General features: G+C 45.0%; 1 protein-coding gene across 4 annotated transcripts in view; it reads left to right on the top strand.

The window, feature by feature from the left end:
- PAMR1 (peptidase domain containing associated with muscle regeneration 1) overlaps nucleotides 1–17,853 on the top strand; it is a 109,065-nt gene that overhangs the window by 45,968 nt on the left and 45,244 nt on the right. For all 4 annotated transcript variants that reach the window (XM_035012572.1, XM_035012569.1, XM_035012571.1 and 1 more), the window contains 2 exons: nucleotides 9,637–9,813; nucleotides 15,108–15,236. In XM_035012572.1, coding sequence (XP_034868463.1) covers nucleotides 9,684–9,813; nucleotides 15,108–15,236 — 259 coding nt within the window. In that variant the 5' untranslated portion in view covers nucleotides 9,637–9,683. The remainder of the gene's footprint in view (nucleotides 1–9,636; nucleotides 9,814–15,107; nucleotides 15,237–17,853) is intronic.

The raw sequence follows: 17,853 nt of genomic DNA, 5'->3' as shown, positions 1-17,853 counted from the left end.
CGAGTGAGCGGTTGTTTCTTGCAGGGACTGAGAGGTCGAGAGGTCAGGGGTTTTTCAGAGTAGGTGATTCTGGGTCAGTGGCCTCGCGTCCCAAACAGGAGATGTTGCTCCTGACCCCCTGTCGTGATTCAAGGGTGGAGCCAGGCAGGAATCCTCAGGCATAAAGTTGCCCTTCATGTGATTCTAGCCTGCAGAGCTGGGGGAGGTAACTATGATGAGGGTTAGCCTGCCCAGAGCTGCTGCCAGCTTAGGGTTTAGTGAACCGGACATACCATCATAAACGCATCATCCGCACTTAGCATCCGTCCACACTCGACCTATGCTTTGGTCATCTGGCTCTGGTAGAAGGAAAATCTGCCTTCTGCCTGGCATCATTGACCGTGGACATGAAGTCAAGAACACTAACTCTGGAAGCTATTGGCAAAGAGGTAGATGTGGCCGACCAAGACTCCTGTGTGGCCTTGACATGCTCTGATTCAGAAAGACGGGTTTGGAAGTGTGGAAGACTGGGGGCTGGGGGGGAGGGGATAGTTTGTAGAATTCTTGGGTCCAGGGAAATCCACATTGGATTTCTAGGGGATAGCTTAAGTTTTATTGTTTTTAACTTAGCCATTCTAATGCTTCAGTTGATGTCATATTGGCTGAATTCTATTGCCAAGTACTTTTAGACGCATTATTAAATTTTTTTCGTAGTAGCCAATTCTACTAAAAAAATAAGATCCAGTCAGCTCATATTCCAACAATTGAAATAACCCAGAAGCAGCTGTCCTTCAAGGATTTCCAGCGCCACAGTTGTTGAGGATAATGGCAACTGTGGGCTCTGCCAAATGCGAGTTTAGGTTTTGTTCCCTTTGACTATGGATGTAGAATTTCTATTTCTAGAAGAGAAGCAGCAGGAAGTAAACTATGTCCTATTTAAATAGGTGTCTGAAGAGGGGATATTAGGGATCTAGAAGCAAGGGGAGGAGCTCAGAATGCCCTGATTTCAATATGAGCATATTGCCTAAAAATGCCACGTATGTGTGGGCCTCAGGAGAAGACATTATTACTCAGCCCCTTCACTCCCTTAGCCATCGGTCCCTCAGCCCAAGATGGGATGGCTTTGTATCCTGCAGAGAAAAATGGTAATGTCTTGATAAATCTGCAATTTTTCTTTCAAAGCCCTTTCTGCTCATTGCCTTCTTCAGTCGCAATGACGTTAACAGCCCCATCAACTGTACACCTATCCCTTGAGGCTTCGGGCTAAGGCGTCTCGTCTACTACAGTTGTCCAGCAGCATACAAGAGGGACAGGCTCAGGATTAACATTTGGGTGGTCTGATTCCCAAATGTGTCCATCTCGTCAATGCTGCATTCTTATCGCTGCAAAGCCAGAGACGTGAACTCTCTAGAATCAAGATAGCATGTTGGAAGGAATGAGACTCTGGCCCTAGAAAGAGGTGGGTTCTGATCTTTCTTCTTTCACCTGAAAATGGTGCCACCTGGGGCAGTGTATTTACCCTGTCTGTTCCTCAGTTTCCTCATGTGTTAAATGAAGAAAATCAGACTGACTTTGAAGGCTGGCTGTGAGGATTCAATGAGCGGATATGGGCCCAGGGCTTGGAAGTTTTCCCTGGGGGTGCCAGGACCCAGGGTGCCTAGAAGTATGAAGGAAGAGCCACAGTGTAGAGCAGCGTGCTTAATAAAGGGTGAGCAGGGAAATCAAGTGACAAACACTTTTGCCTCCCTGTCCCTCCCCATTGTATGCATACCTAAAAACCAGATTTCTATGGACTCCATAAAAGTTTTATCACTCCTGGTACCCAAAGGGGGTGATGAAAAGCTTGACTCCACAGCTATCATTATCTCATTAACAAGAGGAGCTGTGAGAGGGGGCAGCCTGAGGTCACTGAGGTGGGGAATCCAGCCAGGCTGGGACTGAGGGTCTCGGGCTGACAGGATGGTTCTCAAAGGCTTAGGAGGAGACATGGAGTCAGCAAGCATTCCCTATTCCCTGACTCACAGTCCTGCCTGCCTGGGGTTTGCTTGTCATCGACCGTGATCCCGTGAGCAGGTGGCCAGACCCTGGGCAGTCAGGAAAGCTGTGGGCTGCGGAGCTGTCCTCAGTCTGGGGAGTGCAGATCTCACCAGAGGAGGGGGGCTGGGACTGAGGGGCCCAAGCTGTCTAATCGGATTTCCCTGTTGAGGCAAACATCTTTTTTCCTCCCTCTGGTCTCAGAAGGTTTATAGAATGCCGGATGGTAAAGACTCGGTAGAAATGTTAATTACACGTGGTTAGCTGGGAGGACTTGGAGGTTTTGGTGGACAGAAAGAGGGGTTCCAACATCAAAGAGAAGTGGGCACAGGATGAAAGTGCCTTTCTTTGCCACCTTCTGGGGTGGTCTCGGCCTGGGCCTTTAATCTGACAACTGATGTTTCAATCATGTAAGGAATAGGCTGACCCCTGTTTTCCCGAAGAATCCTCTGAAGTTTTTCAGATGGACCTTAACGGCCATCGGTGTCAACATGTTTCCTTAAAATCTGGTGTTAAGCACCTGGCACTTGGAGACTACGCTTCGGGGGACACAGTTGCCGCCGCCCCCCTCCCCCGGCATTCTGTGGAGGCGAGTACCTGCTGTTTGAGGGATTCCTTGTATCCCACCTGGTCAGCAGGAGAGAGAGAGAGATCAGTGCTGGAGAGCCTCCAGGCAGACTGTCAGGCTGCTAAGGAACCCTGCAACAGGAGGATGGTGACGATGACGTCAGCGGCTTTCTTTCACCCATTCATTCATTCGATCGCCTCTCTGAAAGCTGAGCCTGCGCCAGCTCATCAGCCTGGCCATCATTGCTTCTGTATTCCTGTTGTTAAAGCAGGACCAGGAGGTGAAGTGCCTTCCGTTTTCCAAAGCGAGTTCTGGAAGAAGCAAAGCGGGACCAATATAACTGGACTCTCCACCCTGGTTAGGAGACACCGGGATGGCTTCTGCCTGGGCAGCTGAGGGGCCCACTTGGGCTAAGCTCAGGATACCAAAGTCCTTTGTGACTCTCTTACTTTCACTGGCCCTGATTTAAAAAAGAGAGGGGTGGGCACCTGCACACATGGGATAATTATGCAGCAATTTAAAAGCACTTTTGAAGACTATGCAGTGTCAAGAGAAGACATCCTTGATCTGAGAAAAGAAAAAAAAAAGCAGTTTCTAACACCGAACATTATATGTTACCAGTTTGGGGAAGAAGACTATGTGTCCACATGTGTCAGTATCTACATGTGGATATATATGTCCATTGAAATAAGACAACTGGAAAGATGGACAGCAAAATATTAACGTTATTCCTGAATAGTTTTTATTCCTTTATTTATGATTTTATTTTTGAAGCTCTCATAAGAAATCTTTTATGTTAAAATGTGTCGTGTTTCATTAAAGAAAACAAAATTTTATCCAGCCGAAGAGCTCGGGATGAATAAATGTGCACGGTGCCCAGAGCTCTCTGAGCTTGATTTTGTCATGGGCGTTTTCTTTGTGCTTTTTTCCTGGGAAGCACTGATGGGACGCCTTGGTTGCTTTTATTAGGCTTTGTTTCTAAATGTGGAAAGCAAAGTAAGATGTGCTCACCTCCAGTAGCTGGTCAAGCTGGGGGTTGTCCTGGCCTGTTTCCCCCTGAGCTGCAGGTTTGTTCACCTGCTCCCTAGGCCCACAATCCACTGACCTCTCTTCCTCCCAGAATTAATTCCCTAGAAAAGCTTTGACATTTCTCTTTACTTCTCCTACCTAGTGCTTTTCCTCACTGGTAAAGTGAGGAAGTAGGGCTACATCCTTTTAACTTAAAAGAAAATATGTTACCGATTTCACTGGGTCCTGTTGAAGATTCAATTGCATGAACAATATAAAAGCACTTTAGTTACACAAATGCTAACGTGCATTTGTATACACACATGACAACATTCAGTAACTTCTGCTCTTGGGGCTTCTCCCAATGCTAGTTTCTGGAACCGGCCTTTGGCGCCATATTGAGATTCCCTGAAATCTGTGCAGCTAAAGCCAAATGACCAATATGCCCTTTCTGCAAAGATAATTCTAATAAATGGAGGAAAAAAAAGTCTAGGAGATTGCTTTTGTCTGCTTACTGCACTTTTAAATCTCTTCAGGTGGTCAACTTTAAATATTTCTTACAGAACATTTCACTTACCCATTAATTTCTTATACATATATTTTGGGAGCACTTTCTTGTCTCTGTTAAAGCCGGGGAGAAAGAAGGGTGATGGACTTGCCAGACCAGAGCGGACAGGCTCGAGTCACAAAACCATTAAAACCATTCCTTCCTCTTAGCACTTCCACAGGTGTCTACCTGTGATTTGATTTAAATCCGCCTGAGCCCGTGAGTCCTGTAGATTTGGTGCTAATGCCCCTTTATGACCATCCATTTGTTCTCAGCATCCTACATTTTCCTTATCACGGTTGGTGCTTGTGTATTTGCAGAGTCTGTTTGCCCAAAGCCGCCAGCTCTGTAAAGACGTGACTTCCATGAGGCTGGGGACAGTGTCTGTTTTTCTCTCCATCATATCCCAGCACCCAGCCTCCTACTGGGGCACGAGGATACTTGGTAAATACTTGTGCAACGGAAGAGTGGATTCATCATTTCACCCATACTCTTGGCCCTGAGCTCAGTGGGGAAACTCAGTGGTTAAATGACTTGCTGTGGATCAACCTTTTTTTTTTGAGAAGACACAAATTCTCAATGGGGGTTGTAACAAATTACCACAGACTTATTAGTAACTTAAAACAGCACACATTTCTTTCTTCTAGTGTTGGAGGTCGGAAGTTTGAAAGGAGTCTTTTAAGGCTAAAATCAAAGTATCAGTTGGCCTGCATTCCTTCTGGAGGTTCCAGGAGGGAATCTGTCTTCTTGCCTTTTCTGGCTTCCAGAAGCTGTCTGCGTTCCTTGGCTTGTGGTCCCTCCCTCCATCTTCAGAGCACATCAGTCCGGTCTCTCCTTCTGCTGTTACATCTCCTTTTCTGACTCTGACCGCCTTACCTCCCTTTTATAGCGGTCCTTTCGATGACGTTGGGCCCACCTGGATGATCCAGCATACTTCTCCCATCTCAAGATCCTTAAATTGGTTACATCTGTAAAATCCATTTTGCCATATCAGGCAGTACTTTCATAGTTTGGAGGGGTTAGGATGTGGGCATCTTTGGGAGGGCCCATTGTTCTGTATGTCACACACAGAATCCTTGAAAAGGAGCCAGGTGGCTGAACTGCCAGACAGAATGGGCTTTCGGGGATCATTCCCTTTGGCTAAGATGATACAATGCCCTGGACCTTACCTATAAAGTTAATATAATGGGCTTGGGAGGGCAGAGGGGAGCTTGCTCATTGACGTTAAAAGAAATGCCAATGAAGGCATTTTAGGGAATTAATTCCTGGGTAAAAAGGAGACCCAGAATATTCCACGGCTGGGCCAGAGGTGAACAAGCCTGCTGCTTAGGGGGAGATAGACTTCGCTCTCTGTGGGAGTAGAGCAGACCTTACTTGGCCTTCTACATTTAAATATAAAGTCTTATAAAAGTTGCAAATTACTTTTATCCTATCATTGCCCTCCCGGGAGTTATTAGTGTTTCTAAATTCTTAGAAAACCTAGAAGGATGTAGTGCTTGCCCTAAGGTGAACAGAGAGAGGGGTAAGACATGAGCCACACCCCACAGGCATGTTTGCTGGACAAGCTGGGGGCTGGAGACAAGGGATTTGGGCCCAAGACAGGCAAACTGGACCATCTATTCCAAGTAATTCTCTATGGATGGAAAGTGCCCCAGCTCTGATATTAGGAAATTATGGGGTGAAGCCAGCTCCCCTGGCTTGTAGTTCCAAGCCAGACCTACTGAATGGAAATATTTGACTATTGAATAGAGGGTAGCGTAGGTCTAGCATTAAGGCGGGTTCATCCAACACGTATTTATAGAGCGCCTCTTGTGTGCCAGACCCTTCCCTATGGCCGTGAACAAGTTAGATGTGGTTCCTACTAGCTTATGGTCCTATAAGGGACATAGACAATAAGCAAGTAAGTGGAAGCATGGAAAGTGAGTATAAATTGTGGTAGGGGCTATGCAAGGGAACGACTGGGTTACTGTGGTAGAGATTAGCGTGGAGGGGTAGGCGGGGGTATGTACTTTGGGTGAGAAAGTCAGTGAAGACCTCTCTGAGCAGGTGTCATTTACAATAAGCCCTAAAGGATGAAATAGAGGCAGTGGGAAAAGCGAATGTGAAGGCCTTGAGGTGGGCAAGAGCTTGGTGGTTTTGAGAAACTTGTAGAAGGTGGGAGACCGTAGTCAAGAAAGGGGTTGGAGGGATAGGGAGTGAGGGGTTCTCAGCAGAGGGAGCAGTTGGGCTTTGTTCCGAATGCAATGGGAACCAACACAAACATTTTAAGTAAGAAACTGATGTGCTATACATTTAAAAAATAAGACCCTTGAGAAATGTGGGTGTTCTGTGCTCTTTTCCTTTATAAGCTACTAGTTATTGAATGCTTATTACATACCAGGCACTGTGTTAAGCTCTTTATGGACATGACCTGATTTAGTCCTTTAAGCAGGCCCCTGAGTTGGAGAAAATGTACTCATTTTACTGGATGGTAAACGGAGGCTGAGTGAGTAAAGTAACTCGGCCAAGTTCTTACCCTCAGTAAGTAGCAGAGGCGACATTCCAACCCCAGGTCTGTCTGACCCCAGTGCCTGAGCCTCTAAGCATTTTGTTGTCTCTCACTTTTCTTTATGTTAAAAAAAAAAACAAAAAACAACTGTGGCAAAATATATGTAATGTGAAATTTGCCATATGAACCATTTAAAGTATACAGCTCAGTGGCATTAATTACATTCCCAGTGTTGTGAAGCCTCACCACTATTTCCAAAACTTTTTCAAGACAATCTTTGTTCTTTCGTGACTGGCTTCTTTCACGTAGCATAGCACTTGGCGTGTTTTCATGGTTCATCCATACTGTAGCATGTAGCGGTATCCCATTCTTTTTCACGGCTGAGTAATATCCCCCACTCTTGAGTAACATTGTATCATAGACCACATCTTGTTTATTCACTTATCTCTTGATGGACACTTGGGCTCTTTCCACATTTTGGCTATTAGGAATAGTGCTGCAATGACCATTGGCATACAAGTATCCGTTCGAGTCCCTGTTTTTAATTTTTGGGGTATATACATGGGAGTAGAATTGCTAGGACATACGGTATTTCTATGTTTACCTTCCTTTTTTGGTAAAGATTTATTTATTCTAGAGAGAGAGCACATGTGCACCTGTGAGCTGGGGAGGGGCGAGGGGAGAGGGAGAGAGAGAATCCTCAAGCAGACTCCCCTCTGAGAGTGCTGTCCAATGCAAGGCTTGATCTCATGACCCTGAGATCATGATCAGAGTCAAAACCAAGAGTCAGATGGATGCTCAGCCGACTGAGCCACCCAGGCGCCCCTAGGTTTCCCTTTGAAGGAACCACCACACCGGTTTCCACAGCACCTGCATCAGTCAGTTTCCATTCCCACCAGCAATACATGAGGGTTGCAGCTGCTCTGCATCTTTGCCAACTCTTGTTATTTTCCTTTCTTATAGCCATTGGAGTCCTGGGAGGTGGTATCTCTTCATGGTTTTGATTTGCATTTCCCCAGTGACTTATGACGTCAGCCATCTTACGAGCTTATTGGCCATTTGTTTATCTTCTTTGGAGAAATACCTATTCATGCTACTTGCCTACTTAAAAACTTGGGTTGTTTGTCTTTTTGTGGTTGAGTTGTAGGAGTTCTCTATGTATTTTTGATATTAAACCCATATCAAATATTTAATTTGATATTAAACCCATATCAAATACTTAATTTGATATTAAACCCATATTTATTAATCTACAAATCTCCCATTTTGTAGACTGTCTTTTTACTTCCTTGATAATGTCCTTTACTGCACAATATTTTTAAAGTGTGATAAAGTCCAACTTACCTGTTTTTCTTTTGTTGTTCATGTTTAAGTGTCATTTCTAAGGATTGATTGCAAAATACAATGGAGATTTACCCTTGTGTTTTCTCCTGCCCTTTCTCACTTTTAACCATTAAGTTCTTTTGTACATTTTAGACGTCATTCATGTCATCCGGCTGATATCAGAAACATAGGAAGCTCAGCTAAGTCTGTCCTGGTGTCTGTCCTGCAGGGCCCCACAGAGTAGTGGGGGAAAGAGAACTTCACTAGTGACACTGTCACAATAATCTGTCCTAATCATTCCCAAATGCCAGTGTGAGGATCTTGGCTGGTCTGCCAAAGTTTGTGGGAAAAGAAATAAGAGCATTTTTCATACAGCTAAATTTATTCCATTTAAGGAACTGTCCCTTATTCTGCAAGTGGTTCCTTTCTTTGATGCTAGAATGTTCTTATGACCTGAGGCTGACAGGAGATGGTGATGGTTTTTCTAGATGGTTCTACCTGGCAGATTAAGGATGATCAACCCAGTGTCAGACTTCCAAATCTACAGGAGGAAAATAGAAAGCTAAACGGTGAAATTCGAGAGGTTAGAAGCCACTGCAGATGCTACCATGGGTTTATGTGGACCTGCAAAGCATGTTGGGGGATCCCTGCCCAGGGTTTTAAGGGAAGGCTTCACACAAGAGCAGATGCACTTTCTCCCTCACAGCTGACCTATTTCTTCTTCAATCATCGTCTTTGTGCAAAACTTTTAGACATGGAGAGTGGGGAAGAAAGAAGAGCAAATCAAAGCTCAGTCTGTTTCTTGGACTGGGTTCCCCTGGGCAGCCGCCGACTGATTCCTCTTATAGATTTTACCAGATGGTTTTTCTTTTTCATTTACTTAAGGTATGTTTTAAAAAAGAAAGACAGACAGAAGTCCTACCCAGAAAGGAATACTTCTTTTTTTTTTCTCATGGGAAAGAACACTCAGTTGTATTTGGGGACTGAATGAAGTTCTGCCAATGAGTTCACCCTGGTAAAGCACTGAAATTCTCCCAAACATACTAATTAAGATACTTTTTGTCTTTTCTGTTGGTTTTAGCTTTGAAGATACGATAAAAATGGCATGCTGCGAAATTGAGGAGCCAAGTTTGGAGGAAATGACATGGTCTCTATTTGGCAATTAGCCTTGAACTTGAATGGCCTAGTCTAGAGAGTGTTCCCCAAACTTGTTTGGTGGCCCCAGTGCCTGGGCTGTGCTGGACAGTCGTTTAGTTGGATGGTTCCTCTTGGAGTTGTGCAATGCATGACCCATGTAGCTGGAAGCAGTAGCCTGATATACTCCAGCAAAAATAGAAATGAACATAGACCCTCAAGAAATGTATGCTTGTTTATAAATTATTTATGTGCATATCCACTTAGATTATATATTGATAAAACATGAGTTCTTTTCCTTGTTTTTTTTTTAATTTAAAAAATAAAAATGAAACTATTTTTAACAGAATTTCATCTGTGCCCCAGTGGATGGTTTTGAACACCCTTCAGGTTAGGCCACCCTACTTTGGAGACACCGGCCTAGAAAGAAGTCCCATGGCCTTCTCTCTCATTTGGGCAGGACGATGCATTTGTAAGGCAAGGTTGCTTTGTGGCTACAGAGTACTTATGGGTCTGACCCCTTCCTCTGTCTTCAGCTGCTGGTTCCCATTTCAGAGTACACAGTCATTAATGAAGCCTGCCCTGGAGCCGAGTGGAATATCATGTGTCGGGAGTGCTGTGAATACGATCAGATTGAGTGCGTCTGCCCCGGAAAGAAGGAAGTAGTGGGTTACACCATCCCTTGCTGCAGGAACGAGGAGAATGAGTGTGACTCCTGCCTCATTCACCCAGGTGAGTGTGGAATGGGGGCCTCAGGCTGCCTTCACGTTTTCTGAGGTCGTGAACGAGAAGAGGCTGCACACTTACCTCTGGGCAGGCAGGGATCAGAAGCTACGACGCCATGATATTAAAAGCGGCATAATCCTGACTGTTCTAACTTCAGGCAAAGGGAGTAGAAGAATTAGGACCCTGTCACCATTACCCTAATAAGGCTGTGAATTCATCCGCTCACTCATTCATTTAACAAAAGACTCAGCAGCTCCTATGGACCCTATCAGATACTGGGAATACAATGATTTAAATAAAAGACACATTCCCTGCATTTCCCAAGCTTGCAGCCTGGCCGGGGAGATGGAGAAGTAAGCAGGCTGCTGCAATACGGTGCGGTGAGCTCTGTGAGAGAGAAGCATGAGGTACCATGGGAGCGTGGATGGCTATGGGGGCGGTGGAGACTTCCTGGAGGAGGCGATATGTGTGCCGAAGATGGAAGCAGCAAACTGAACAGGGTGGAGGGGATCTGGTAGAGAGATCAAGCCATAGAAGAGAGCATGTGCTAAGGCCCTGTGGTGAGAGAAAGCATCGGGTTTTGGGAATTGCAAGTTCCTTGGTCTGGCCGAAGGGTGTGTGTGTGTGTGTGTGTGTGTGTGTGTGTGTGTGTGTGATGAGAAACGTGGAGAGTGATAGAGAGACAAAGAGAAAATATTAGAACAATCTCAGGGAGAGAATAGGGCCAGACCCTGAAAGGCTTTGCAAGCTGTGCGATGACTTCAGGCCATCTCCTGAAGCTATTTTAGCAACATCAGAGATCTTTGTGTAAAGACATGAGAGCTGATTTTCTCTGTGGCTGCAGTATGGAGAAAGGATTGGAGGAAGGGCAGGACAGAAGGCAGGAGGGGATCACGGGGACCTTAATGAATGAGGAAGCCCTGTGGATGGAGAGAGGTGGAAGGATTTCAGAGATATGCAAGAGAGTGGAATTGACAACAATTTGAGATTGGCTGCATGGGGAAAGGAAGAGCAGAAATCAAGCATGATGCTCTGGCTCAGAGTTGGACTTTGAGGAGTTGGTCCCAGTAATAGGAGAGCATCTGAGGGTGAAGCGGGACCTTCCCAGGCCACAGTGTGCATTCCTTTGCTCTCTGTCCCCACCATCTAGGGGACAGTGATTGTCCTTTTTCACTGAAGTGCCTATCTGTCTGGAGGCCTGTGTGGACACTGAGCCTCAGACTGAAGATGTTTCCAGCATGATTAGCAAGTCATTGAACAATTTCTAGGTACTTTCCTACCTGCTGCCTGGCATATCTGACTTTTTCCAGGGGAGTCTTACCTTTCCCTGTTAGGCCGGATCAAAAGGAGGACACAGAGTTTCCAACACACTTCCCTTAGGCTGAAGACCGAAAGGATGTCAGAAGTGTATTTGGGGGAATTTCTCTCATTTCTGCCTTTCCCCTTTTTTACAAACACACAGAATGACCCATGTAACTGCCAGGAACTTTCTTTTGTGGGAAGCTATAGAAGTGGAAAGCAAATGGGACTCAAGTAAACAAATGATACTTTTAAACCATCTTCTTTCTTAGAAGAGAGCAAGCAATGCTGAATTTGAAAATTGGAGTGACCTCAGTATATAGCCTTTGTATATTTGATTTAAAAGAAATCCCACTGCCCCAATTCCCTGATGGTGAGTGTGCTTTGTAGGGACATAGTGGAGGAATACCTCCAAATTTTATAGGGTCATTTTGAGAGCTTAACCAGGATCTCCCGACTAGGGGTCCTTGGCAGTTGTATTAAAGTCTTTGAACTATTTTCAATATTTTCAAAAGCCTAGCGGTCCCCGTTGGGGTGAGAGCAGGGCTTTGGTTTTATGATATGATAAGTAAGAGAACTCCAGAGGTGGTGTTTGTGCTTCTTACTGCATTGTACAGAAGGCAGTCCACCACCTGCCTCAACTGCACCCAATAGCTTCCTGTTAGGTCATCCAGGAGGCACCCGCTATCACCCCCTTGAGCGGTGCTGGGAATGATCTTTGGATCTAAGTAGTGAAGAGCTGGTTACCCTGAAAGGGAAGGCTGCCTAAAGGCTTCTTTTCTTTTTCTAATTTTCAAAATAGTGAGCTGATACCCTAACAGTCCCTTTTGGTGATCGAAGAGTGTGTGTGTATGTGTGTGTGTGTGTGTGTGTGTGAGATTATGAATTTAGGTACTTTTATTTATGTGGTTTAATCCATTGCAGTCATGATCCATTTTCATGCATGCATTCCCCCCCATCTCAGGACCCTGGAGACCCCTCTGTGTCCTGTCTTCTTCAGACAAGACCACACTAGTGTTTGAAAACTTCCTTGATTTCCTACGTGACGAGATGTTTCAGGCTCTTCTTGTGTATCTTCTGCCCCAGGCCTGGAATCGGCCATTTCTCTAAGGAATTCTGATCTGAGGCCACACTCTGGGCATCTAACGTGTTCCTTGTTACTGGACTGTCATCGTTTTACTAGGGCTATTATTTATTTATTTATTTAAAGTGGATGGGGCTAGGAAATAGGCATTTAAAAAAAAAATGAGTCTATACTCAAGTTCAAACGTAATAATATTCCAGCGTTGTTTAATTAACTTTGTTGATTTTGTATTTGTATGTCTTTTCCATCATGGTGGACAGCCTGTTTCCTAACAATACTAACCTGATCACTTATTGCTCTGTCTTATGGCATAATATAATTGCACAAAATAGCAATAGCGCTAATTTTGTTTGTAATAGCACCATTAATACTAATAAGACCACTGATGATTATGGTTTTTATTGACCTTAGACTATATATATCCCACTCAATATGTATAGTCAAAATTCTATGTTTTAAAGCCAACCGATGTTGTCCTTTTGTCTGTGGTGTTATATCACCTACTTGATATATAGATAGATTTGTTGTTTCCATCTCTTTTCTATATATGACAACATAAGCAAATATACGTTTGTATATACATTTATATATCTTTCCCCTTCTTGCACAAAAGATAGCCTACAATAAACACTGCTAACTATCTTGCTTTTTTTCTCTTAACAATATCTGCTGGAGATCACTCTCTGACAGTATAGAGCCTTTTTTTTTTTCATTTATTTTTACAGTTGTATATAACTGCATTGTGTGGATTGCTATAGTATATGAGTATTTGGATTGTTTCCAGCCTTTTGCTCTTACAAATAATACTATAGCGAATTGCCTTAGACATACATCATTTCATATTTTTGCAGTGTTCTTTGGGGTAGGTCCCTGGGAGAGAGATTGCTGAGTCCAAGAGAGGTACATATGTCACCTTGCCAACTTTGCCTTGTCTCCCTCGCACTTAGCATTCGCAGCAGCTGGGTATGAGGGCGCCGTTTCTCCAAAGTGTTGCAACACAAATCATTGTGGATTTTTGCCAACCTCAAGGGTGAGAAATGGGATCTCGGCATGGTTTTAGAATTTCTGTTATTTCGCTCATCATGGTAGACAACCAAGCATCTCTGCCGGTGGTGGTGGTTGCAGGCAGACCAACATCTGGGGCACCGTGGTGGGGATGTCAGTAGTGACGTCAGTGGTCTCCAGCAGACCTGGGGCCCTCTGTGGACCCAGTTTCCTGTGTATTTTCATGTGGTTCTAGGCTACGTAGCTCTGAACTCGGTCCTCTGGCTTTTGTGGCAATGCTGTGAGCTCCTGAGTGTATTTTCGTGATAGCCTTGTTCACCTTCATCACCTGGCTGGTTTTTGTGGCTTGGGACCTAAAGTCTTTGAAGTTACCGGGCTGAGAGAGAAGGTTGGCAGGGTCACTGGGTGCACGTTCTGAGTCCTTTTGCCTCCTCAGTGGCACAGTGGATAGGGAACCAAAGAGGGGAAAGTGGCACGGGGGTGAAGATGGCCTTTAGAAAGCATAGTGACTCCGCTGGGACCCAGTTGTGGGCCACATATGACTTACTGGAATCTGATGAATCATGTTAGCATCTCTTCTCTGGTGGGAAGAAGCACTGGGACAGGGAAGCCACGTCAGGGTGGTGTGCAAGGAGAGGACTATGAGTCTCTGTCCTCCAGAAACCACACAGTCATATGCTGCATGTATACACTATGGGCCAAGGAAAACGTAATTTCAGCCAAAATCAAAGAAGTGTGCTATCAGCTCAAGGAAATGCCAGTTATTTCAAAAGGTTGAGAAGCCCGGATTAGCAGTTCATCCATCCATCCATATGTCCATTTATTCATTCACTCAAATAGTGTTTATTGAGCGCTCGCTATGTTGCAGATATTATATTAAGTGCTGGGGATATATTGTTGAACAAGATGCAGTTCCTGACTTCATTCTGTTATAGGAAAACAGATAATAGGCAGTTAAGATTGAGCATGACATATGCAATAGTAGGGATAAGCCAAGTGGAGGTATGAGAACACAGAATAAGAATCATAGTTCATATTTGGGGTGTATGTACTATGTGCCAGGCCCTTTATATATGTTAATTTAATTTTTAAAACAACCTTAAGAGGCAGGTACAATTTTTAACCGTTTTTTTTACAGATGATGACATTGGGGCACAGAGACCTTAAGCAGTTTGCTTAAGGAAACACAGCTGGACAATGGCAGAGCCAGAACGTAGCTTTCCATTTTGATAAGTGGGATTGGATTATCTCTTTCATCAGTGCCTCCCCCCCACCCAAGAGACCATGTTATAAAAATGACCATTACCTGGGAACCACTCAACCCTCTCTGGTGTGGCCTGCTAGTGGGGGTAGCCCGGCACTTTCCAGGGTAAGCCCGTTATTAGGCATTAGGGTTGTTTCCAATGGCATACTTTGGTTATAGAAGTATAGGACATGGAAGAATATTTGATGGAACAGGAAGATACTCTCTATTAGGACCTGAAAAAGTAAGTGACAAAAACAGAATGTACAGTATATAGGATAAGTCTAATTTTTAAAAAATTGTTTTTCTGTATACACAGAGAGAGTGTGTTACCAGTGGTTGTTCCCAGGTGATGGACCTCTAGGTATTTTTAATTTCATGCTCTTTGCTTGTCTGAATTTTCTCAATATTCCATGATAAGCATGTGGAACATCAGCCGCTGACTTGGAAGATGGTTCAGACCATCCTCCTAGACTCCTCGCTGCGAATTCTGGTGACTCTGGCATTTTCCTAGGAATGAGCATTTTTTCCCAAGGGCTCTGGCACCTTTCTAGGGGCAGAGGCCCTCGGTGGAGGTGAGGCCCTGAGAAGGTCCAGTGGCTCTCACATGCCGCCCATCAGAACCTGCAAGTGCATAATCTAACATCCTTGTGCTGGGACATGTTTCAGGTTGTACCATCTTTGAAAACTGCAAGACCTGCCGAAATGGCTCGTGGGGGGGCACGCTGGATGACTTCTACGTGAAGGGGGTCTACTGTGCAGAGTGCCGCGCGGGCTGGTACGGAGGAGACTGCATGCGTAAGTAGACCCCAAGGCAGCTCCCCCCTCTGGTGCATGCTGCTTTCAAGGCTCAGCTTGCAACAGACTGAGGTTTAGCTGGTTGGAATCTGAGTTCTGGAAAGCTTTGGCCAGAGGGCTTTCTAGGTAAGACTATAAAAAACAAAGACGTGTTTCCATCTGCTGGGTGTGGATTGTGGACATCTGTTTGGAATTGGCGACAGGAGGTTTATGTCTGCTCTTAAATCTTTTCCTTTCTCCTAATTGCAGCCAAGACATTCTGCACACAGCATGCCTCGTGTCCATTTCAGAAGCAGTTGTGTATTAGCAGTGGTCAGCAAGCAATGAATAAGGCTTTAAATATGCTAAGTCCTGGAGTGTGTTTTCAATCTGAATTTCTATTGGTAAATTTCTGGACTCCTGAGTTCAATTCCTGGAACCCACATCAAATTGTCAGCATGCTACTTATCCCAGAAAAGGGATTCTTTCTGGGTTCGACTTCTTCTCTAAGAATTACTTAATCTTTATTAGGGTTCCCCTCTGAGTTTCAGTAATCCTCTGAATATAGAGTGGAAATCTAACCTCTCAGTTTCAAACTCCCCTCCGCAGTGCCCCAACGGTGAGTATCCCTCTGAGAGTCTGGATCTGGAGCAATGTACAAACTGTTATTTTGTTAAGCCTATGTTACATGCTCCCTGTTTGAATCAGAAGCAACCAGGATGAGCTGACAGTCTGAGCAAATTCCCTCTTATGAATGATATTTCCAGTTTGCAGAGATGGAAGATGGAGTACTATTGGTATTCTTTGCCTGATCCAACCTGTAGCAAAATGCCATGAGTTTCGAGAGTTTCAGGCAAAGGATGAGCTGTGTGGTCTGCAGCCAAGGACCTGAGCTCTACCTGGAGGAGAAGGGGTGTATTGGTATTTTCAGATGAACCTGGGAGTTAAATTATCCAGAATACAGATAATTTTTTAAAGTGTTGGTCTTGGTTGCAGCTCTAAAACTTCAAAGTCATTTTCGGCGGGTTCTAGAAAACTTAATTTAGTAGTTGGTAGATGATCTTCTAGGTAGGTTAGCTGTGGGATTTAACCCTGGTCTTCCTTTGGCAGCTGTTCCGGGAGATGGTATAGCATAAGGATCAAGAGTCCAAGCTCTGGAATGCTGCACACCTGGGTTTTTTGGGGTTTTTTTAAAGATTTTTTTATTTATTTGACAGAGAGAGAGAGACACACACAGCGAGAGAGGGAACACAAGCAGGGGGAGCGGCAGGCAGAGGGAGAAGCAGACTCCCTGCAGAGCAGGGAGCCTGATATGGGACTCGATCCCAGGACTCCAGGATCATGACCTGAGCCGAAGGCAGACGCTTAACGACTGAGCCACCCAGGTGCCCCGACACACCTGGGTTTTATACTTTTGCCAGTCACTAGCATTGTGCGCTTGGCCAAGTCATTTAACCTTGCTCAGCTTCATTTCCTTTTCTTTACAGTGGGAATAATGCTACCTCGTAGGGTTGTTTCAAGAATTCGGTGAGATAATGCCTGTGAAGCACTTAATGCTTTGTCTGGCATGTAGTAAAAGCTCAACTAATGCAATAAATATGTCATTATTATTCTATATGCTCCTTAATTGCCAAGCTGGTGGGTGGTCCAGAAATAAAACTACTTTCAGTGAAAGTTTAAGAAAGACATAACTAGAGATATAATGCACAGTTTTAGATTTCACATTGACCTTCGTGGTATAGGAGATAACTTTGGGGTTTTTTCCCCTTTGGATGTGGGAGGTGGCTCTTTTTCGGTCTGAGTGAACGGGGTTGTGGTAGGGGGTGGAGCCATCTGCTGGCATCGGCTCACCCATGACCTTGGAAGCAGGGAAAGTCGGTAAAGCGTTTAGGTGTTATTCTAAGTGCACTGAGAAGCCATGGAAAGGCTGGGAACTAGGGTATGGCTGAGTGCTCCAGACTAGAGACCGGAGAACAGCTAATCCTGGAGAGGCAGGGACAGGAAAAGTTGCAGAAGGGGCTGATGGTGGAGCTGTGCCTTTGCTCATCTGTGGGTAAAACAGGAAGATGCCGAAGTGTCTGTGATTTGAGACGGCTTGTTCTTAACCACGGTAGCATCCTACCTCCGCTGGTGGGGCCCCCAGTGGGAAGCGAAATCTCTGCTGAGAGCAAGAGTGGACGTATGGCTGCCACTTGAGAATACCAGAGGTTTGGGACGGCCACGGGAGGACCAAGGAGAGGCACCAGCTCATGATAAATTAAAGCTTGTCCAAGCAAGACTGAGGATCCAGTGGAGGCTGGATTTCCTGTAGAGGTGATGCCGCCTGGCCAGTGGGGCAGTGCTCTCTAGCAGCATGGGAGCAGAGGTGAATAAAACCAGTCATTTGGTGGATCCCAGAGTTGGCTGAGACATGGTTGTCCCGATTGGAGAGGACATGAAACCAGAAAGAGCCTGGAGAAGGGAGAGGACTAGCGGTGTCAGTGGGATGGAAAAGTAGGCGGAGTGGTAATAAAGTAGTTGAACATGGAGGCAGGAGGAGTGTTATGGTCATAGGACAGAATTTCCAAGTGAAAGCTTTCGGGAGTAGGGGTGATAATGTGCTCATCTATACCAGTCGTTTTTCTTCTGTGTAACAAAC

This window comes from Mirounga leonina, unplaced genomic scaffold (genome assembly GCF_011800145.1).
Source record: "Mirounga leonina isolate KUSES-001 unplaced genomic scaffold, KU_Mleo_1.0 Mir_166, whole genome shotgun sequence".
In the NCBI taxonomy this organism is placed as follows: domain Eukaryota; kingdom Metazoa; phylum Chordata; class Mammalia; order Carnivora; family Phocidae; genus Mirounga; species Mirounga leonina.
Note: the sequence above shows the minus strand (reverse complement) of the source record. Positions and strands in the feature narration are given on the sequence as shown.